This window comes from Grus americana, chromosome 26 (assembly GCF_028858705.1).
Source record: "Grus americana isolate bGruAme1 chromosome 26, bGruAme1.mat, whole genome shotgun sequence".
NCBI lineage: Eukaryota > Metazoa > Chordata > Aves > Gruiformes > Gruidae > Grus > Grus americana.
In genome coordinates, this window is record NC_072877.1 from 4,790,488 (window position 1) to 4,814,009 (window position 23,522).

Sequence of the window (23,522 nt, forward strand, 5' to 3'; positions counted from 1 at the left end):
CTCATGACGGAGCCGATTCTGCCTTGAAGCTGCAGGGTAAAGTTGCTGGGTAAAATTTCTAGTTCTCCTATCCAAAGCGCTAACTATAGAGATGAGAGTGCAATTGAAAGAGGGGGGGAAAAAAAAAAGCTTCAAACACACATTGCAATTTTTTAAGTGCACAGGTCAAAACTCAAGCAATCGTACAAACAGCGGCTGACAAAACCCAGCTAACGCGCTTTGCTTAAGCTTTGGGCAGCCCTTGCAGAGAGGAATTTAAAGGCGATGATTTCTGGAGAAGCTTTCAAGTTTTTGGTTTTTTTCTTCTTATTTTTAATCTTACTCTGATTAGAAGCTGTAGATAAAAATTAACATGGGCAGAGATCTTAAACTCCAAGTACCATCTCTCTTCCAGACCAAAAGCCCAACAGGGAATCACATTCCCAGGACCAAGGATCAGTGACAGAGTTCACTGCTTAAATGGCAGGAAAAAAAATCCACACGCACAACTGACATCCAAAATGGCTCAACATAATTTATTTTTTATGTTAAAATGTACAGAGTTCTTTTGAAAGTACTTGCTAGAAAGGGGAAAAAAAAGTGATATTACATACAAGGAGAGGAAGGGAGACCATCCAGCCAGGAGCGTATGACATGGAGAATTACAAAGGCATCTAGGCACCCCTTCCCCTTAGCTTACAAGTCACCATGAACAAAGTACAAAGAGGTTACAAAACAGGAAAAGCAAATATAAACAGACAGGAATAGACTCAGCTTCATTTGTACATGCGGCTTTTAGAGGCATCTGGAGCTCCTATTCACACACTCTAGAGATCTCTTTAAAGAGAATTTTATCTTTCTTAAAATAGTTTTTAATATTCTACAACAAAGATAAAAAATTTTAAAGATGGAATGAAATGAAAAAGCTCTTATTTTTAAAAGGCATCAAAGTCACTAACAGTGAGATTTTTTTTTAATTTCTTTTAGAAGATTACCCAAGTTATCTTGCTAAAAATACATTATTTTTTTTTAAACAGAAGTGAAAAAATGGTAGGTACCAATATTACTGCGTTGGATAATTTCTTTTTATATATAGAAAAGAACATTTTTTTTTTCTACAATAGTTCTACAGTCACAAAGGCTTGTGGAAAAGGGAGCTGCCCAATTGATTAAAAAAAAAAACAAAAAAACCAAACAAACATACAAAACCAAACCAAACATAACGGCAAACAAACTAAATTCACGGCCCTCGTTTCAACAGCTTCTCCTCCTGTCTCCGACCCCCACCCACCCCTACCCACCCCACCCCAGCAATCGGGAAGCAGTGACACAGCTGAAGATCTAGGAAGGAGAGGGCAGCACAGTGCGCTTTCTACATGGGTTATTTGGAACTGGAATAGTATATACAGAGAAATGGGGTCCTACACAGCCTTGTACATGCTCAAAACTAAACAAATAAAAAGTGGAAGTCCTTTGAATTCTGCCTTTTATGGTTAGCAGTTATTGGAGGAAAGTCCATTTTAGTGCATCTGAAGAAACCCCAACTTTCTTTTACTCTTTTGGTTTAAAAACAAAAGAAATTAGTCTTATTAATGTGTCTGTATTTCTACTTCATATACAATAAAAAAAGAACTTTACATTAAATGGTGTCCCTTTTTGTATTGGGTGACATGCCAGCAACGTAGCCAAAAAGAATGTAAATTGGATTATGCGGTAATAAACAGCAAAATCCTGCCGCCTGCGTCCTACTATGGTGTTTGGACTGTTTCACTCCTGTAAAACAGGCCGATTCCCTTATTTTCCCACGCTAGATCAAAGGTGTGGCTATTCCTATCAAATGGGTCTCAAACATAGCGGGAGAATCAGGGAGAACATCACTGACACCCCCAAAGAGCGGCACATTCAGCAACTTCCTACCCCATACCAGGAACGGAAGAGTGACAAGGACACCACAGGGTTCTCATCAAGTCACTTAAAACGTACGGTTTATCTTCCAAGATTACCTAAGCAAAGAGATTAAGAGGCAGACCACTGGCAACAGCTGCTTTTGAGCTCAGCCTGACTCAAAGGCTCAGAACCAAGACCCTCAGCATTTCGAAGTACATACTAAAGCAGAGTTTGGGATCTCAGAGTTGTGGCTGACTTGCAGTTCACCAGAAGAGCCTGCAACCATCTTCCTAAGAGACCATTAACCACCCTATCCTCCTCCTGACTGCGTAAGGGATACAAACAGTTCTCTCTCTCGAGACGCTTCCAGTAGTTCAGAGTGACAGAACATGTGTGCGTGCATGCACGCGTCTGGGTGGTGAATGGGATCATTTTAAAGTTACATTATATTTTCAGCATGAAACATACAATTTCAATTAACTCATCTACAAAAACACCAATGCGAATAGTTTATCGTTTACACGTAACTCCAAATTTTACTGAGGGCGAGGGAGTCAGGGAAAATTAAAGATTAAAAATTTTTCCTGACTTGCAGAAATAAAGAGCTTCATTTATCCTCTGTGTCCCCTTCCAAGTCTCCCAGTAAGTGCCTCCTGCTAGAAGTAGGAAATGCTAGGTGGGGTGTAGAGGGAAGGGTTGTTATTCTTTGAGATGTCAAACATTTTACATGACTGCAGCACTAGAAACTGCATACAGAGGGGCACAGGGGAGGGAGAAGGACATACATTTGAAAAAAATATTCAGAAAGATGATTTCACCGTTACACATATTCTGTCCACATTGTCAGCAAAGTAAGGCTCTTTTTAAATTATGAAAAGATTTTGTGCATGTTTTCCCCTCTAAAAAACATCTGTAAATGATTTTAGCTGTAAAATGTTTCAGGATTGTGAAGAAAACAAAAACACAAAACAAAAAAAAAAATCCAAAAAATAAAGACCAGGCTTCCTAAAAAATAAAATAAACCAAAGAAAATCCCTCTAAATCTACAGCAATATTTTGACTGGAAAAAGGTCCATTTTCTCTGGTTTGTCAGTATAAAAGGTTCCTTTATTTATATATATATTTCAGTTTTTAGGATGCAAGTTCATCTTGCTCATCTTCTCATGTATGGTCCATTGAGAGACTGCTTGGGCACCCCAGCAGCGTTCATGTAGCTGTGATGGGAGGGGCCAGTGTACATCATGTTGCCATGAGGATTTGGCTGCATAGGCTGCTGGGTATAGGCCTGGCTCCCCATCATTCCCATCTGCATCTGCATAGGATACTGTGCTGTCTGGTTCATGTAGGCAGGGTTACTATGGTAACTGCTGTTCATCATAGGCTGTGTCATTCTGTAGCTGTTCATGGCATTCAGGGTGTTCATATTCATGGAATTAACATTGTAAGGGGTGGTTGGCATTAGGTTGACTCCCATGTTCATGCCCCGTTGAACAGCTAACGTACGAGGACCAGCCTGCATGGCAACTGCGGGCGGGCTGCGGCCATAGAGCTGCTGCTGGTGTGCAGTTGCAGAGGGCAGTGGTGCTGACTTAGAGCGAATGGAAATATGCCCCTTGACTGGCATTTGCCCCTGCAACCTCTGTGTATGCGGAATACCAATGTTGGTAGCAGACATATTACACTGAAGCAGAGGCGACGTGAGGTTCATGGTGGTGGACGCCAGGTTCGGTGGGGGTGTCATAGTGGCTTGTGCTTGCGGTGTGCCTGCTAACGGATGAGAGGGAGCTAGCTGAGCCAGTCCTGTGTTGGACAGAGAAACGCTGGTTGCATAGGAAGTCACAGCAGGAGAATGGCTATAAGGCATGGCATGAGGGTCCATAATGGTGTTTGTCAGCTGCTGCAGCTTGGCTAAACTGAACGTGGCTGACGGTTGTGAATAGCTCCCAGCACCAAAATCCCCTGGAATCCTCTCATAGATACTTATGTTACCAGTGCTTCCTGATTCAGGTATTTCCATGATCATAGGTGCTGGGGTGAAGCTGTTGTTCATGCTACACTGAGACAGCGGAGGTTGCTGCTGTGGTGGAGGTGGGGGCTGGGGCTGCTGTGACTGAGGCTGTTGCTGTTGCGGCTGCGTTGTTGGTTGCTGGTTACTTGGAGGCCTTTCTACTACACAGCTCTGAGGTGACTTGATATTGCAATTTGCTGCAGGCTGGACAGTGTTTTGCTGCATCATGCTGCAACTGCTGCCAATGTTTGCCATTTGCTGAGTGACAACACAACTGTTCTGAGTGAGGCTGCTAGAAGAGGACAGTCCTCCATATGAACAGCTGCTCTGGGAAGAGTTATTTCCACAAATGCTGCCTCCCATAGTGGAGTCATAGCTGCTGGGGTTTTCATAATTCTCTGTAGTGCTCTCAATGCTGCCAAGGTCACTGAAGCCACTATCCACCACCTGCTGAGAGTGGTCCGATACTGAAGGCACATCCATCATGGGGCTGGTCTCCATGTTCTGCATAGAGGGTGCGGACAGCGATCCTTGTTCGGGACTTATCTGGGTGTAACTGCTCTCCAGAGCAGGCACATTTGGGCTGCTGACAGAACGTACAGACTGGCTGGGGTGGGACTGAACAGAGGATATTGGACTGTTGTGTTCTGAGGCCTGGCAATCTTCAACCATTGACATCTGAGGATCCTCCTCAGTCTGGGTGTAACTCTGCAAAGTCTGACAAGCTGCAAGTGTTTCTTCACAGTCCTGGTAAGCTACATCATGCTCATTGCTTTCCTCCTGTGTCAAGGACTGTACTGCTTGAACAGTTTCAAGATCTAGTTCACTATGAGGAATCTCTTCCTCTTCCTTTAATTCAATTAACCCTTCTTTATTACTTTGCTCTTCTTCATGATCATCTTCAGACCCAGGGACATGCTCTGAGCCCACCGATGTCTCATTGGAAGCCTGCTCTTCCTCAGAATCTGCCTCTGCTTCATCTTTTTCTTTAGCAACTTCTCTACTGCTTGGTATGCTTGTTTCTAAAAAACATTCTTGCACCTGAGGCTCTTCCTTCACCCCTTCTCTAACAGGGTGTTCCTCCAATTCTTTTTTCTTCACGGACTCCAGATGACCGTCATCTTCGTCATCAGCGTCATGATCTTCATTTTGATTTGTCACTACTGCAACTTCCTCTTCTTCCTCATGGTCATGCTCAGGTTCATCTAGTTCTTGCTGTTCCTCTTCTGATTGCCTTTGCTCTTCTAAAACCCGTGGCTTCTCCTCTACCTCCTCTTCTATCTCAGGCTCTTTTACTTCTGGCACTGGACTGCTGTTGCTGTCCACAGGAGAAACTGCTCTTACTTCACTGCTGGCTACATCTTCCTCTTCTCCCTCTCCTACCTCTTCTGCTTCCATATTCACATCTTCCTCTTTCCTTTCCTCAATAAGAGGCAGCTCTTCTTTCTGCTCAACGCTTTCTTCTTTATCTGAAGTTTTGGGCTTACGCCCCGGTTTTGAATTAGCTACCACTCCATCAACTCCTTCATCCTGAACTGATGGTGGCACCTTTTCCCGGTTCAGTTTAAAACCTGGTTTTCGACCAGGTCTTTTCTTCCAGTGGAGCGGTTTTCGGCTTTTCCCTTTTGGCCATCCCTTCTTCTTTTTCATGGGTGTAGAAGTGTCTGGCTCAAGTGAAGAATCCTTTCCGTCACATTTTCTCAGCATAGATAATGGTTTCAAAGTTGGGTTACCTGAAAACACAAATTGAAAGATACTGTTCAAACATTTTTGTTTGACCTGAGCATTCACGGAAGCTTTCTCAAGCATTCCCATCATGTTTATCAACTTTATGTATCAATACTAGCTTAGAGATTTCTTGTGAAGGGTAACAAGAAGGATCAAGGTCTGCTCATTAGCAATCACATTGCACATTACATTTTCAAAGAACACCAATGCTGTCAAGATTTCACATGGTCAAAGCTCTGAGCCTTTAATACACAATTCAAATTAAACACTAGGCTATATGATAAAGTCCTGGAAAGACTCACCACTCTTTAAAATTTTTATTTTTACAGTATGTTGATAAATGAAAATGTTCGAGTGTAGGGGAACGCATGAAGTTGCCAGAAAAGCGTGTTTCCATTTAGATCTGAATTTTGTGCTTCTGCTGCAGAAAGGAAATATTTCCGCTTTTTTCATAGCTTATGCTTTTAAATGCAGATAGAAACACACAGGTGACTGAATTTGGCTATTTTTTGATTTTTTTTTATCTGAGAAATCATTAAAAGGAAGCTGAATTTCTCTCTCACCTAATTTTTATTTGATGAAGCAAGTTTTGCATTTCAGTGACTTTCCAAACACTACAATAGGATCAGAGCTTATACAGCCAGAAAAAAATGTGATCATTTACTGAGAACTTACTGAATACTGTAAGGCATTCCCTGAATTAATTTGGTTTTGAACCTGTCAATTAGGTCAGTGATATTTTACACAACTGTTGGTAAACTACTGCAACAGCTGTCTACTACTACTTGCAACAACTGTCTTCAGACACTGAATTTACTTAATCTGCTTTTGCATTAGTTTTCCTTTTATCTAGGCAGAAGATCTTTCTTACCAAACAAGAGTTCTCACTATCTATCAAATCACTCTTGCCTCTGCTTTCTTTGAATCTATCAGTAAAGAACGTTTGTTCTAGTGTCTTAATCAGTCCATGACTGTTCTTTGAACGATTCCAGTTTATCAATACTCTTATCAAGTGTAAATAAGTAAAGATGGTCGTAGTAGTTTCGCCAAAGCTAAATAAAGAGATGACAGAATGTCTCTACTCCACTTGAGATTCCTCTGTTCATATATTAAAGGATCATCTGAATCTCTTTGGCTTTGAGCTAGAAAACCATGCTAATAACTGGACACAACCTTCAAATACTCTCATAAAGACTTCATCAGCAAATTGACCTTCACTTCATTTACCAAATCCCTCTTTTTCTGTCAGCTGCTACATTATTTTCTAATCTATCCATAAAATAGCAGTACAGACAGACACATGACCCAGACCAATCTCCCTTAGAACAGAATAGTTCTGTTGAAAGGGACCTATAACGATCATCTAGTCCATCTGCCTTGCACCCCACTAATAATAAAACTGCTTAACTACTCCTTGTTTGCAGCTTGATTTATTTAATATGTAATAGCTTGATTCTGTAACATTTTGGCTTAAGCAGATGGTTTGAAGTCAAATACTTCTCAAAACATTAACTAGGTAACATCAATTACTGTTATTAACCAAGCTGTAGTCGTGCGAAATATATATCATTGTCTGACAAATACATTTTTCACATACCAGTGTTCATTTGTATTAAGCAAATAACCCTCCCTGGACTTTCTACTAAGTAATAAGCCAGTCATCCCACTAGTTAAATTACGATGAACATCACACTGATGGGCCTGAAATTTGGTTGGTCATCCCACTATATGAAGATCCATTTCCCTCCAATATTCAGAGTAATTTATTCACACTTTTGCCCTTTCTACCACCTTAAAAAATGTTATTAATTCCACGCTACAAATTTCCCAAGAAGAGCTGTTTTAAGGCCACAGTTATGCAACAAAGGTAAAACTAAATAATGCGCTCCTAGTAGTTTCCAAACACTTCTTAAAACCTAATCAGAGGTCAGCTGAGTCACTCTTGCCCTTTGCTCAGATAGGCATTTACTCTAAATACCTCATTTGAGAAGCATTCTGAAAAAAAAATCTAGGTATTAAAAAATGAATTTAAAACAAATACTGAATTCAAAATTCAACAACTCCTTGAAGTCATCCATAAAACAAATATTTGGAATGTGACTAAAGCAAAGAAAGGATCTGCCACAGTCAGCATATCATTGGGCAGAAAGAAGGAAACACTACTTTCTAGTATTTGTTAAGCATTAATGCTTAAGTCCTTAAAAAAATAATCCACCTCTTTAAAAAAAATTAAAAATAATAAAAAAAAAAAATCACTGTTTCTCTTCCCCTTCTTTCACATTTCCTATCTACTACAGAGGATTACATTTACCACCTCTTAAGTAAAGACCCTTTGCTTTTATCTGTGCCGTCACGGATTTCCTCTTTTTTTTTTTATTCCTAAAAATATTAAACGATCTTATGATGGCAGGCTCCCCTTATAACAATGTAATATTAAAAATGTCCAGCCTGGGCTCCCCAGTACAAGACAGACACGGAGTTACTGGAGAGAGCCCAGCAAAGGGCCGCTAAGACGCCTATGAGATTGGAGCATCTGTCTGATGAGGAAAGGCTGAGAGAGCGGGGACTAGAGAAGGCTCACGGGGGGAATCTTATCAAATGTGTACAAATACCTTAAGGGAGGGTGTAAAGAAGATGGAGCCAGGCTCTTTTCAGTGGCACCCAGTGCCAGAAGCCATGGGCACAAACTGAAACACAGGAGCTTCAGGAAACGGTTCTTTACTGCGACTGAGCACTAGCACAAGCCGCCCAGAAAGGTTGTGGAGTCTCCCTCCTTGGAGATTTCACGTGCATCATTTTGTAGGATACCGAGAAACATATGTACGTGCTCAGTTGCACTTAAACATCAGTGTGCACGCAAGCTTGAACAGAAGATCCTTACAGTACTCACATTCACAATAAAACTTATTGTGGGTTAGGAAAAAGGAAAAGCAAAATAATACAGCCCAGCCCATTACAGAGGTCTGTCTTCCCCCACACAAGACTAACCAAGTTGCACAGAATTGGTAGAATATAGAGAGACAAGCTTTATTTGTTTTCTACACCACAGAACACACTCTGTCTTCCAGAATGCCTAAACCTTATTAAATACTGGCCTCAAATCACCAAACTATCCATTCTCACTGCAGCCCTGATAGTAATCAGAACCAATTCAAATTCTCATCAGACACCAAATCTAAGAGACTGCGATGTTACTTCTCAGGGAAATCATAAAACACTTTCAATGCATTACCTCAGCTAGAGATTAAGTTCTCAGGGAAAAATCTAAACCAAACCACCCTTAGTCAGAAAGTTCAAAAACAAAAAAAAGAGACGATTACGAGAAGGTTTCTGTAGTGATAGGAAAACTTCCAAAAAACCCTAAGCTTCCTATAAACATTCCTAACTGATAGTTATGATTCAAACAGTCTATATCTGAACCAAGTATTAATGACTGCAATACTGTATTTCTGAACTGTCATAAGGCACTGCTGCCCCCCTTCACCCAGCTTAATTTTTTAGGAAAAAATGCCAGCTGTTTATGATGACTGATTATCCCCATGGGCTAACATGTTTAGGTAATTAAAATTACATTCTATTTTCTCTAAGATCATTACAGTTTTACTATGTATATGCAAAGGCACCAGCATTAAAGGCATAAGCAGCCAACAGATACAGTTTGATGTCAGGAGCAGCAATACCCTAAAATAGTGTGCATACTACTTTATTACTTCAGAGGTTCTGACAAATTTGCAGAAGTTTGGGGGGGGGGGGGAAGCAACAGAAGTGACATAAAGGAACAGAAAGCACTAAATTATAAGTGGAGAGTAAGAAAGTAATTATAAAGTAAGTGAGCAAGAAATTTATCATTGTAGTGTATATATGAGGGGTGTAAGTTAAAACAGTGGCTTTCCAAATACCATTTTTGATCCCTGGGAACTCTACAGACTATTTGTAGTCTGCGAAAGATGGTTAAAAATCACTGATGTATTTTATAAAGCAATATATGTGTGTGGAATCTGTAAAAGGATCTGCATCTCTACCAGAAAACATTCAGAAGAGCACAAATGAAAAAGACTGAAAACCACTTATTTAACAGATCTTCTCCCAACTCTATAGTCTTATTAATGGTGCTGGAGTACCATAAAAATGTATTTTATGACTAATCTGATCACAATAGAATTAAAAAACCAATGGTATAAGCTGACTGTGCATATATTCCCCCTAAGCAAACAATGCCGCATCAACATGTGTTTGCACTAAATGTGAATAGTTATACGCTGCTATAAGGATTTAAGGGTAACTGATGCGAAATGGATAGTATACATGGCTATAATCATATTGATGCTTTCAGTATTTGAGTACTTTTAAAGAAAAAAAAGTCTCCTCTGCTAACCACAGGCTAGTTGAAAGCCATAAATTAACAAGTTAGTTCCAGTAATGATTTTTTATTGTGGGATAATGGCACCATACTTCTTTTTCACACAGTTCTTCGTTTTTATTTGGCTGACTGCCTTGCACAGTGTAGACCATCAAGAGAACAGAACATATAACGGCCATAATGAAGATTACTAATAGAGCATCTGAATGACAGATGTTTCTTTTGAATTGTCAGTGCACTCTAAGTAACCAGTTCCAACCAAATCATTTTATTTTATGAACTGAAGGTTCAGAGAACTTTAAGGAGATATGAGAAGCTGAGAGGCAGGACATGCAATGTGATGAAGAACGTGATCTCAAAAGAGACAATTTACTATTTCTGTTACAGAAAACTGAGGGCACTCCAATTAATTTCTGTTATATTTCTCTAAGTGACCCTGCTGCATAGGTCTTTCCACAATCATAGATACCAATTCCAGTAGGAAAGCTGAATCAAAAGGATACCCTGTGATCAGGTCATTGCTAATAAGATAGTTAAAAGCATGCACTACCTTTTCATAAGACTTGGGAATGTTTGAGGCTGATTTGACTGGTAATTTATGCCTAACCCTACAGTTTGTCTAGAAGTTACAAGACTAGGTAAGCAGCTTGTTCCATCATGAGCTAGTATCATCTGACATTCACTGACACACTAACTGTATCAAACTTTCAACAGCATATCACCAAACATACCATTAGTGTCGTCAGACTCCTCCTCATCTTTGGACTTCCTGTTAGAAGAGGGTCTATGCCTGAGTGTGTCTGGTGGGGCTAAGTGCCGAAAGTATCCACTGGGCAAAAGTTCATTCTCCTCCTCTTCGTCCTCCTCCTCCTCCTCTTCCTCCTCCTCAATCTCAAATGTAGGCTCTAATCGAGGCATTGGTCGTTCAGAGTCAGAGTCCTCAAATGGTTCATCCAGCACTTCTGTGGTCTCCGAGATTGTTTCAGTAACAACACTGCTGTTGTGGTGCTTACGCTTGCGGACTCGCCTCTTCCGATGAAGAATTGGTTTCTGAAAGTGGAAGATGGGAGAAGACAGTTTATCATGTGCAGTAGAAATAAACCACTGATAAAAAGAAAACGTGAATAGCAGAGTTGAACAGTCTAACGAGGACCAGAGGGGTCCGTTCTGGAATCCAGACTTCACTAGAAACACTGACTGGCACCTGCCTTCAGTTAGACAGATGTCAAATACAATGCAAGATGACTGACTTCCATGAAAATTGTTAGATTGACATTCATGTAATAGCATAAACCATTTAAACAGCTGAAGCTAACAGCCCATCCATAACAGCTGAAAGTTCAGAGACACTGCAACATAGATGTGAATAGTTTAGAATAAGCTGCAAAGATGATATAGAAGAGAACTTTTTAGTGCATCATCCCACAAAGAGAGGATTTTCTTGGTCATGTTGATAGAATTCACATCTCTGTGGTAAATCATTCCAAGACTTTATGCTGTGATTTTAGTTGTTTAGATAACATTTGTGTTTTGCAAACTTCCTTTAAAAGTAGGACCATATCTGTTTCTATTTTGTGTGACTGAGTAAAATTTTAATAACCAAGGTGGAAAAATCGAAAGCACAAGGCAGAAGTTAGAATTAAGAAAAAAAACCCAACTGCCTCTGATTCAACAAAAACCACCACTACAAAAAGGTAGCAGAAAGTACCCTACAGAGTGAGTTCTGGAACAGTGGCCAGATGCTACCTGTACGCTTAATACATACTTCACGAATTGCGCAATCCTTCAGAAAGCACCAACAAGATAGACTGCGTGATGTAGTCAGAGAAAACAAGAAATAAGGCACACACCTTTCGTTTTAATGTTGGCTTGGTGAGAACAGGTGGAGAGCTTGATCGAGGACTCACAGGCTCATCATCTTCCTCTTCACTGCTTTCGCTAAAACACCTCAGAAGCGCCCTATCACTATCACTGTAGCGGCGGGGTAATCTGTCGCAGTCCTCCGGGAACCTACACTTCAGTGGCTCTGTGTTCTTTTTCAACTGCCCTCTCCACCTTTCCATACCTTCACTGTACTGCCGACGGGGAATTGCAGATTTTTCACCTTTGCCGTACTGTCCCTGGGAAACTGCAGATTTTTCCTCATCTTCAGTATACCGGCCTCTGGGGGCTGGAGACTTCTCCTCACATTCACCACATCTTCCTTGCAAGGCTGCTGACTTCTCCTCGCAGTCACTGCACCGGCCTCGCGAGGCTGCTGATTTCTCCTCACATTCACTGCATCGCCCACTGGGAACCGCTGTTTTGTCCTCGATGGGTAATACTGGCTCCTTCTCACAAAAGGGCTCCCGAAGTTTTTTGCCCTTGCGGTTCCATCGACCTCTTCGTGATGGCTGACTGTTTGCAGGAAGACTATCCAGGGGAAAAATGTGCTTGTTTGGCCGTGCAGAATTGGCTGGAGCAACAATGTCTGGCTTTTTTTCACTCTCTGCAGGTGAGTAAGGCTCTTGCTCTTTCTTCTCCCATGACACAGACTTTACCATCTGATTTAAATAAAAAATAAAGAGATTTCACACTTCCTATTTAAGCATACATGTCTATCCTGAATTCAAATCCACAAAAGCTTTTGAGCAAGAAGTCAGAAAAGTTTAACAAGAATGACTTTTAAGAATCTGAGAATAACAAAAGAATTGACCTTTACAAGATTCTAACAGTGCTAAGTGCTACTCCTTTCCTCCTAGGTGATAATATACCTCAATTACCTTCCCAACAAGTGACTTCAGTCAGCAGCAGCCATCTAGTGGCCTGCTGGAATGCAAACATCATCTCACTACCTTCAATACACAGTATTTGTGTAATTTTCAAGAAAAAAAGTGAGACAAACTCGAAGCTATTTGTCCATTAAAATGCACAATTAGTTTAATGTAAATACAGTAACACCACATAATTTGCCTCTTAGTATTCTAGTCGGTACTCATCACCTGATGTGAGTGTGCAACCCTTCAAGGACAGCAGCCTAGATTTCAGAAATCTTCACTGCTCTGTGGGCAACAATTCTGAAGCTATTAGTGGTTTTGCAAAAGTACACAGCAAAAATCTTTGGTGAAAAATGTTAGAAGTTTTTGTTGATTCATTTCCATTTATGCTATGTGTCACTTACAGAAATACTGGTGTCGTAATTTTGGCTTGGATAGAGTTAATTTTCTTACTAGCAGCTGGTATAAGTGTTGCGTTTTGGATTTAGGATGAGAATAATGCTGATAACACACTAATATTTTAGTTGCTGCTAAGTGGTCAAGGACTTTTCAGCTTCTCATACTGCCCTGCCAATGAGAAGGCGGGGGGTGCCCGAGAAGCTGGGGGGGACACAGCCAGGACAGCTGACCCAAACTGGCCAAAGGGATATTCCATACCATATGACATCATGCTCAGTATATAACTGGGGAGTTGGCCAGGAGGCGGTTCAGCTCAGGAAACAGCTGAGCATTGGTTCTGGGTGGGGAGCAATTGTGCTGTGCATCACTCATTTTGTATATTCTTTTATCATTATTATTCTTATACTTATTCTCTTCCTTTTCTGTCCAAACTGTCTTTATCTCAATCCATGAGTTTTTAACTTCTTTCCTTTTCGATCCTCTCCCCCGTCCCACTGAGGAGGGGCGGCGGGAAGTGAGCAAACGGTTGTGTGGTTGCTTTAGCTGCCTGCCAGATTCAAGCCACAACAACTGGGTCCTTCAAACCTGTATTCATTTCAATAATCTGATGAAAGACCATGCTGCTTGAGCATGGGAGGCAGGGGTTTTGTTTGTTTGTGGTTTTTGGTGTGGGGTTTTTTGCCCTCTTTTTTTTTTTTTTTTTATTTTAAACACTGCCCTTCCCAACACATACTGAAAAAATCATTAAGGGTAGAGCCTTTTTACTCTTTTCAGAGATAGTCTTTAGCCTTTCTCTAGACTATCCCTCAATGTTTTCCCTATTTTTAGTTTCTAATCTGAAACTATAAAGATACATAAACTAATCATGACTGCATTGCTGTTTACAATCATGCCAAATGCCCGAGCTTAGCATTTGAAATCTTGTTAGCATTGGCTGCAAAAGCACCGAGCATAACTATGTGTGACACAGAAATAACAGATTCACTCTTACACTGGTCTCTGGATCCTTTTCTTTCTGCTGTTGTTGCTCTTCATTTTCCCCATCCTCTGTCTCCTCCTCTTCATCTTCAGAGACAACTGAGTTGGAAACTATAACAGGTGTCCAACGCAGACATTCTGCATCCACATCTATAGGTCGGACATTAGTTCTAAGCTTTGCCATATGTTCCTGGATAAGTTTCTCCCGACGAATGATCACAAATCTAAACAGTAATAATACTCTGATCAACAACAGGCTACATATTGTACATGTTATCATGTGAAACATATATTACAGAAAAACCTGCGTACTCGCAATCAGTGCTGCCATGAATAACTTCAGAGAGGACAGAAAGCTCATTAAAATTGTACAATTTGCAGTACCATAGGACTACCAGAGAAAGCATCTTAAAACTGAGAAAGTGCTGTTAAATTCTTTCCACTTCTTGTTAATGGTGAAGCCATTATCCTTCCATGGATAACATTCAGCTGCAGAGTATCATTTTTATTATGTGTTAAATGGACAAGGGGTAGGCCATTTGGGGAACAGGCAACATAAGGTGAAAGACACTGAATGGTAATAAAAGGACTGCTTTAAAACGTTACAGTCCCACTACCAGAGTGGATTTTATTCAGAGGGCTGGGAGTGATATTGCTAATTAAAGCATACTGTGAAACGAGGACATAAAGCTGTTCTCAAATAACTTCAAGTTTTCCGAGTAAGTTCCAAGTCTAACACAAAACACAACAGAACACAACCCCACTCCCAAAACTGCTACAGTCTGAATCAAGAATAATTCCCAGTATTTCACTTGACTTGTACACTCAGCTGGGCAAGCAGACTACCTCTGTTCTATATCCACACACCTCATTTCTCCCAGTGATCTGTCCCACTGTTCAAGCATCCCACGTTAATCCACACAGTTAACGGCATCTTTGAGACACAGACCAAAGGGGAGAAACAACTGTCTTGCTCAGTGACTGGAAAAAGGAACAGATTTCCCTCTACAGAAGGAGGGTTGCTGTTCTTTGCTCTGTTTTGCAAGTATGTTAGACTGATTATGCTGAGGGACCCCAAAAGAACGTGGCCAAGAGATCAGCTTGCTTTCTCTCACAACTGCAAATTACTCAGAAGTTCCACAGCTGTAGAGCTAGACAGCTGGAAATCTGATCCACCTTTCACACTGAACAACTCTTGCACCACACACGTGCATCACAAATCTCTACAGTCTTAAATAAAATGAAGCTTATTAGATGTGACTTGTCTCTAAATACTATTAAATTTCATTCAAATACATCTGGAATTATTTGGAAATACAACAGGACTCCTGTACTCACTGATCACTACGGAAGTCAAGCATTCGTAAGTGATGTAGAGTGGAAGTGATATCTTGAGGGCAGATTCCAGTCAGCTTACTCAATTTCTTGATGCTTAATTGCTTGTCACGTTGATGATAAAGGCACTCCAATATTACACTTTTCCAATAAGCCATATATGAGAGGCGCCCCAGGTCTGATAGGGGCTTCTCTGGTGATCCTGCTTGACCCTCACGCTTTGAAAGCAAATAGCCTGAAGATATAAAATAATTTAAAAAAAAAAAAAATCAGCATTTATAGCTTCTGTTTCCACCCCAACTTCTACAAAGGCATTTTTCCAGAAAGTAGCTGAATGTTGCCTACAAGATATAATTTTGAAGGATACACTGAGTGGTCTGGCTGATTTTTTGTTTGTTTAAACTCCCGTTATTCAATGATAGAGTATGAGATTTCTAAACTACATTGCCATCAGATATTGGCTACGGGCAATGCCACAAGATGGCAGCAGTTGCCTACCTGGAAACTATACTAAGCCTGAAGTACACAAAAAGTCTGCTGAGTATCTTCCAATTGCAATCGCAATTTTGAAGATGACCAAGGGAAAACATTTTAGCCATTTAAAACTAACATGGCAAACAATTTTCTTGAACATTCTCTACTGTCAAACTTCAGGGCCATACTGAAGAGTACCAAGCTCTATCTGCAGAGCTTAATTAATTTAAGACTGTGATATACCACACAGGTTCAGTAAAGACCAAGAGGTTATATCCTCCCTGGTGTGACAAAGGTGGTGGTGGGGGGAACCAGCTGACAAATGTGTCTTCTCACTGCTGCTCTAATATAGCTCACATCTGTTGATTTCTCAAGATACATCTTGAGTTCCTTTTTTTCACCAATATTTCCAGGAAAACAATAACTTACCTACACAAGGATATTTACCAGTAAAATCATTCTAATACAATTCTACCAGTAGGGTTTTTCCTCTGGACATTAACTCCAAAATTAGCACGTCCACAGGGAAGGTTGCATTAGATTGCACTCAGCATAACAAGAGAGATACATTTACAGTGGCAAGTTTCCCTGTGAACTTGCTGAGATCCATGTATGAATCTGAGAATTATTTGAGTATTCAGATCCTAAGTATGTCTGGTTTTGTTGCTCTTAAAGCTACATTGAAATGTAACTATGACTACGTTTTGCTTAAGACACTCATTCACTTAATTAAGATGTTGAAGGTTTCAACAGACCATGCAGTTTTAGGGTTTGCTTTCTGTACAAAGGTAAGCTTTCTGTACATGCACAAGGGTTGGCTTTCTGTACATGCACAAGGTAAGCTTCTCCTAAAAACACTATACAGACACATGCCTATAGTTTCCACCATAAATTGCTTACACAGGAAACATGAGAATTAGGGGGGAAATTATCAATTTGTCTTTATAATTGAAGCCTTCCAACAATAAGAGTAAATTGTGAAGTTCAGGTGACTTTGTGAGCTTTAGAATCCTTTGTCCCAAGACTTTTTTTTTTAATTTTGAAAAATATCCTCTTCCACAGTTAAGTTTTTCTTTAAAATATGAAAAGATAAAGACTAAAAAAAGCGAAGAAAAAGTTCCTTACTGAAGTCAATTAGGAACCTGCCATAGCCCTTACGCTGGTATTGTGGAAGAATCATTATACAGGAAACATTGTACTTCTGTTGGCAGTGTTTTTCCTGTTGGGAAAAAAAAAAAAGCAGCAAATTAAAAAAAAAAAAAAGAAAAAAAGACCAGTGAGAAATAGAAGTTGTTCTGTACAAGTCTCTAACTACCTCTGTAGCAAAAACTGAGCTAGAAAGCCACAAAGTTTCTTAGAAACAACAATGTACATGAGCCAAGGAAAGACTTTAAGAGAAAGAATAATATTAAAACTCTATTACCATCATTTCAGTTCAGAAAAACAAAAAGAATGAAACCTTGACATAAAATCCACCTTCTGTTTAGATACAATACAGTAAAGAACATGGGCTGCGTAGCAGATAAAGTTCAAAGCATAAATCTGAAGGTAGCTAAATTTACTGAAAAAGACTGCAGTATTCCAGTGAATCTTTAAATGTTATAACCATAAACATACTAAAATCCAATCTCAAATCTGTTGTTCTGAAGACTGAAAGGAAAAGTGTCAATTAAAGCTATTTAAAAATAAGTAAAACAATTACAGATAAAAATCTTAAGGAAAGGCGTATCTGAAATCTAGGCCCTGTTCCCTCAAGAAAAAAAAAAAAAAGGGTTTGAAATGAGGTGAAAAATTGCCAAACTTGTTTGGAAAACAACATAGCTACAGAAGGAAAGAGGAGGTAGAACTACTTGGTAACAACATTTATCTCTCAAATGGTACTATCCCTCACCACCAACAGTAGGAAGTCATTTGAAGAGTTTGCATTTTTTTAGCTACTAGCTACAGTGCAAGTTCCTTAGAGAATATATGCTATTCAACATTATGAAGAAACTTGGTTTTATTGGTTGGTGTAGTTTGGTCTCTGAATGCAACATAAATAAAATATGGTTGCAACAGATGTCTATACCCGTATTACATAACGCAAAGGCGTAAATTACAACAATTTAAAGACTCTGAAGCAGCGTTTCTCACCATAGCAAATGCAGTTCCAAGTCTGAAGTACTCAAATACTTGCCTTGGAAAAGTAGCCAACAAGGTGACAGCCCTTGACATCATTCTGTGTCAGCACGTAGAAGAGAAATGGCTCCACATCGTAATAGAGTGTCTTATGGTCCAGGAAGAGTTTGGCTAACAAGCACAAATTCTGGCAGTAGATAGTGCTGACATTGCCATCAACCTTACAGAAACGAGGAAAAGTTTTGTCACTCCATTTGCTGTCATGCAAGGCCATGCTTCATCTGGGTATCCCTGTACGTTTGAAATGTCTAACATGAGAGGAAGACTTCTTTGTCACAGGTAGTGGCTCAAAGGACTTAAACTTCCACAGCATAAAAGCAGCGGCCAAGTCACTGTTATATTCATTAGTTTAAGAGAGAATTTAAAATGTATTTTCCTAAAATGAAAAAGAATTTTTACAAAGCGAACTTTCTCATATGTTTTATGGATAAATAATCTATATATGAGGTCAGCTCCCACTGCTTGCTTGTAGTTCTTCAATCTTAGCAACTGAATGCTTCAAGAATGAAAATCTTTAGGGCTATGGAAAACATCACACAATTGGGTGCTAAAGACTATTTTATAGATAAAAGCGAGAGGCTTAGTTTTTAAACTTACCTCAAAGACTGAAATATTATTTTTTCTGTAAATTTCATTGGCTGGAGGATGAAACCAGCCACATTTTTTCATATGCTGTTGGAGAATAGTTCTGCTTTTCATATACTTTAGACAGAATTCACAAAGGTACAACTTGGGTAGCCTGTAAGCAAAGATAAAGAAAGATCAAAGACTGAAGATACAGACTTTTGTATAAAATTCCTCACTCCTGCAGATAGAAAACTTGAGGAGAACAAAACCAGTGTATACTGACCTCGCGTATGTGCTAATCAGGCCAAAAACACCTTACCATGCTTAAAGTCATGGCACTTACTTATTCCATAATGAATGCATATTAAAAAAAAGTAATGTCATGCATAATTACTTTTACATTATTAAGTTATGTCAGAAGAAATACACGCATTGATTAAAATCCTAGGAAAAACACAAAAAAAACCCCACTTTTACCCTAGTGACGCTAGGATGGATTAAGTAAGGGAAGGGAGAGAATAGGAACTACTTCTCGTAACAGACAGCTCTATGTTCCCCTGAGCAGTGGGTCACAACACCATCTATCTGTTTGCTTTAAAACCATTTTACGTACTACACAGACATCAACAATTTGAATCCAAGTGTCCTGACGTTGTTGTGATTTAACTCCATTTACATACTGTAGCTTGGGCAAGGATGCTATTTTCAGGTACCTCCGTGACTTTAGCATAGCTAGAATAATTGCTCATGACAGACCACATGCTCTTATTAAATGGTAAAATAAGGAGTTTTACTTAATTTTCTCCTCTCTAGCTATGGCCCTAAGAACTTAATCCTGTTTCTCAATCAAGTTAAAGTTTAGAGAGTTTGCAGTTTAGATAGTTTGCAAAGTTCTTAAGCAAGAGAACATCGAAACAACTATACATGCACCACAGCAGAACAACCTTTCAGATATCAAAATATGTAACATTAAACATTTCTTCTTTAGCTGTGTTGAAATACATACAGCATAAAAATAATATATCAAAGTAATTCCTGTGAAATCTCTATTTTTCTCTTTCGACTCCCATAAATAGTATACAGCTGTTTCTAATCAAATACAATACACAGTTAACATCCTATTCCCTAAACAACTTTATTAATTTTTATCGTGAGGAGCGCTGCAGTTGATTCGCCTGAGGGAAGGGATGCCTCCCAGCAGGACCCTGACAGGCTGGAGGAGTGGGCCCATGCGAACCTCATGAAGTTCAACAAGCCAAGTGCAAGGTCCTGCACCTAGGTCGGGGCAATCCCCAGTATCAATACAGCCTGAGGGACGAAGGGATTGAGAGCAGTCCTGCAGAGAAGGACTTGGGAGTACTGGTCGATGCAAAACTGGACATGAGCCAGCAACGTGCGCTCGCAGTCCAGAAAGCCAATTGTATACTGGGCTGCAAAAAATGGAAGCGTAACCAGCAAGTCGAGGGAAGGGATTCTCTCCCTCTACTCCACTCTGGTGAGACCCCACCTGGAGCACTGCAGCCAGCTCTGGGGTCCTCAGTACAAGACATGGACCTGTTAGAGTGAGTCCAGAGGACGGCCACAAAAATGATCAAAGGGCTGAAAAGCCTCTCCTATCAGAAAAGGCTGAGAGAGTTGGGGTTGCTCAGTCTGGAGAAGAGAAGGGTCCAGGGAGACTTTATTACGGCCTTTCAATATATAAAGGGAACTTATAAGAAAGACCAAGAGAGACTGTTTACTGGGACCTGGAGTGATGGGACAAGGGACAATAGTTTTAAACTGAAAGAGGGTAGATTTAGATTGGACAGAAGGAAGACACTTTTTACGATAAGGGTGGTCAGACACTGGAACAGGTTGCCCAGAGAAACTGTGGATGCCCCATCATTGGAAGTGTTCAAGGTCAGGTTGGACGGGGTTATGAGCAACCTGATCTAGTGAAAGATGCCCCTGTCCGCAGCAGGGGGGTTGGACTAGATGGGCTTTAAAGGTCTGTTCCAACCCAAACCATTCTGTATCGCATGTAAAGAACCAACGTACTCTGAAAGTCAGACACTCTAATCACTTACATGCTTAGTAACAGCCCACTACCACTTCATTCAGCTGAGGCTGCTCCCTCCTCAGAGTGCGGAATATGTCAGTTCTAATCACATATTCCTGTGGCAGTTTGAATGCTCAAAGCATGTGCAGGTTGTTGCAGAGAGCTTAACTTTTTGATTCAGCCTAAAAAGACCTTAAGACATCTATTAACTACCATGGAAAGTATCTGGATAATGTGTACTTTGTTTGTGTCCTACATTCAGATAGGATCTTCTAAAGATTTCTATGCCTGCTGGAGTACAGCTTTCCCATAAACACTGAAGCAGAACAAAGGAGAAGAATGTTCAGTCATACCTTGAGTATTCCTGTGGGTATGGGGAGGAGTACCAGGTCTGGATTTCATACTTGCCAAATTCGATGACAGAAGGGCATCGGACTTGTGGATCAGGAGGCCCAGTCACCCCTACTTTCTATGCAAGGGGGAAAAAAAGTTTTCATGAATTTCCAAGTGAAAGACTTCTAAGCTGAAATAAATTAAAACATTCTTATCTACACACTCCATCCTACTTGAACTCACAGAGAATTAGGAAGATGCAGATGTTGCTTTCTGACACTAAAAAACAGTACCAGTCACACTTCACTTACTCTTCGCTGGGTAAAAAAACTGGCTGGATGGCTGGGCCCAAAGAGTTGTGGTGAACGGAGTTCAATCCAGTTGGCGGCCAGTCACAAGTGGTGTTCCCCAGGGCTCATCAGTACTAGGCCACTTCTGTTTAATATTCTTTATCAATGTTATCAATGATCTGGACGAGGGGATTGAGTGCACATTCTATAAGTTTGCAGATGACACCAAGTTGGGCAGGAGTGTTGATCTGCTCGAGGGTAGGAAGGCTCTACAGGGGGACCTGGACAGGCTGGATCAATGGGCCAAGGCCAACTGCATGAGGTTCAACAAGGCTCAGTGCTGGGTCCTGCACTTCGGTCACACCAACCCCAGGCAATGCTACAGGCTTGGGGAAGAGTGGCTGGAAAGCTGCCCAGCGAAAAAGGACCTGGGGGTGTTGGTTGTCCAAATATGAGCCAGGAGTGTGCCCAGGTGGCCAAGAAGGCCAGCAGCATCCTGGCTTGTGTCAGAAACAGTTTGGCCAGTGGAACCAGAGAAGCAATCATCCCCCTGTACTCAGCACTGGTGAGGCCACGCATCGAGTATTGTATTCAGTTTTGGGCCCCTCACTACAAAACAGACATTGAGCTGCTGGAGTGTGTCCAAAGAGATGGTGAAGGGTCTGGAGCACAAGTCCTGAGGAGTGGCTGAGGGAACTGGGGCTGTTTAGCCTGGAGAAGAGGAGGCTGAGGGGAGACCATATCGCTCACTACAACTACCTCAAAGGAGCTTGTAGCCAGGTGGGGGGGTCAGTCTCTTCTCCCAAGTAACAAGCAATAGGACAAGAGGAAACGGCCTCAAGTTATGCCAGGGAAGGTTTAGATTGGATATTAGGAAAAAGATCTTCACTGAAAGGGTTGTCAAGCACTGGAACAGACTGCCCAGGGAAGTGGTGGAGTCACCATCCCTGGAGGTATTTAAAAGACATGTAGACATGGTGCTTAGGGACATGGCTTAGTGGTGGACTTGGCAGTACTAAGTTAATGGTTGGATTGATCTTAAAGTTCTTTTCCAACCTAATTGATTCTATGATGCAAGCAAGCATGCGATTCACAAAACGGAAGAATTAGTAAGCACTGTCATACCACGTACCTCCGCTACCTTTCACACTGTTGCATATCGTAATTTTAAATACAAATTAGTACATAGCAAAATTTAATACAATATTTTTTTCAGTCCTGTTGCTATTTCCTTTCTTGTTATTTCAATAGCCAAGAACAGAAACACATAAACTACTCCTGACATTAAAATCTAGAACATTCAAGTATTTAACGTAACACATCAGTGTCTTCCCAGCTCTGAGACTATACGTACTACTGTGAATGTGGTATCTATCAAAACAGTATTCAGGGTACGGCTACCTGCTGATCATCATGAGTGCAGAAGACTTAAAGAAAAACTTCAAATTATTTGAGGGAAAAAATAGAAAATATAATATTTTTAAATTACTTATACAACCTTTATTTCCCTTATGTCTCTCATAGTAACTATGTATTTTATGGGAACTAGAAATAAGGGAACTAAATGCTCTGCTTTCAAAGAAAACAAATGTTTTGTCAATTCATGAAGATTTACTCTCAAAAGACTGTCAGTCACACAATTAGAAATCCAAATACTCCCACTGGCTTTGCATTATCATATGAACCACCTGGACTGCAAAGCTATTAACAAATTAACGCAGGAGGTCAGAAACTAATGCGTAGAGTACCAGTGAATTACCTATATGCAAATTCACGGTAGCAGAATTAAATAGCTATACCCAGGACAATGGTTTACGGTTTGAAAGGCTAACATTCAAAATTAACATTTTTATAAGTTTCCTAAGTGGGACTGGTGTAGGCAGAAGTCACCTCAGAATCTAATCCTACGCATGCACATTTTAAGGAGCTCTGTCTAGATGAAAAGGACAGTAATCTCCTATGAAAGTATTTAATCCAAGAGCTCCAAATAGAGCCATCAGTAACTGATTTGTGTTTCCTTCTATTCTTACTCAGAAGATAAACAGAGCATTTCTGTAGTCAGCCAAATAAGGTCTTAGAGCTTACTACCTGCATATGATCCAGAACCACTTTATTATTATTTTTTTCCCCCATCAGTTTATGGATTTATCCCTTAGGCTTCTCCTCTCATCTTAGGATCTTAGGCTACCTACTAAGACAGAAACTAGATAAG

The 23,522-nt window shown here is 40.3% G+C and overlaps 1 protein-coding gene across 2 annotated transcripts in view; it reads right to left on the minus strand.

The window, feature by feature from the left end:
* Window positions 1–494: 494 nt before the first annotated feature.
* The window catches only part of KAT6A (lysine acetyltransferase 6A), a 52,730-nt gene continuing 29,702 nt past the window's right edge, over window positions 495–23,522 (minus strand). For both annotated transcript variants that reach the window (XM_054804412.1, XM_054804411.1), the window contains exons 10-18: window positions 21,041–21,156; window positions 18,680–18,821; window positions 18,081–18,242; window positions 17,030–17,123; window positions 15,434–15,665; window positions 14,109–14,319; window positions 11,813–12,505; window positions 10,694–11,012; window positions 495–5,607 (exon numbers count right to left, since the gene is read on the minus strand). In XM_054804412.1, the coding sequence (XP_054660387.1) occupies window positions 3,020–5,607; window positions 10,694–11,012; window positions 11,813–12,505; window positions 14,109–14,319; window positions 15,434–15,665; window positions 17,030–17,123; window positions 18,081–18,242; window positions 18,680–18,821; window positions 21,041–21,156 (4,557 nt within the window). In that variant the 3' untranslated portion in view covers window positions 495–3,019. The remainder of the gene's footprint in view (window positions 5,608–10,693; window positions 11,013–11,812; window positions 12,506–14,108; window positions 14,320–15,433; window positions 15,666–17,029; window positions 17,124–18,080; window positions 18,243–18,679; window positions 18,822–21,040; window positions 21,157–23,522) is intronic.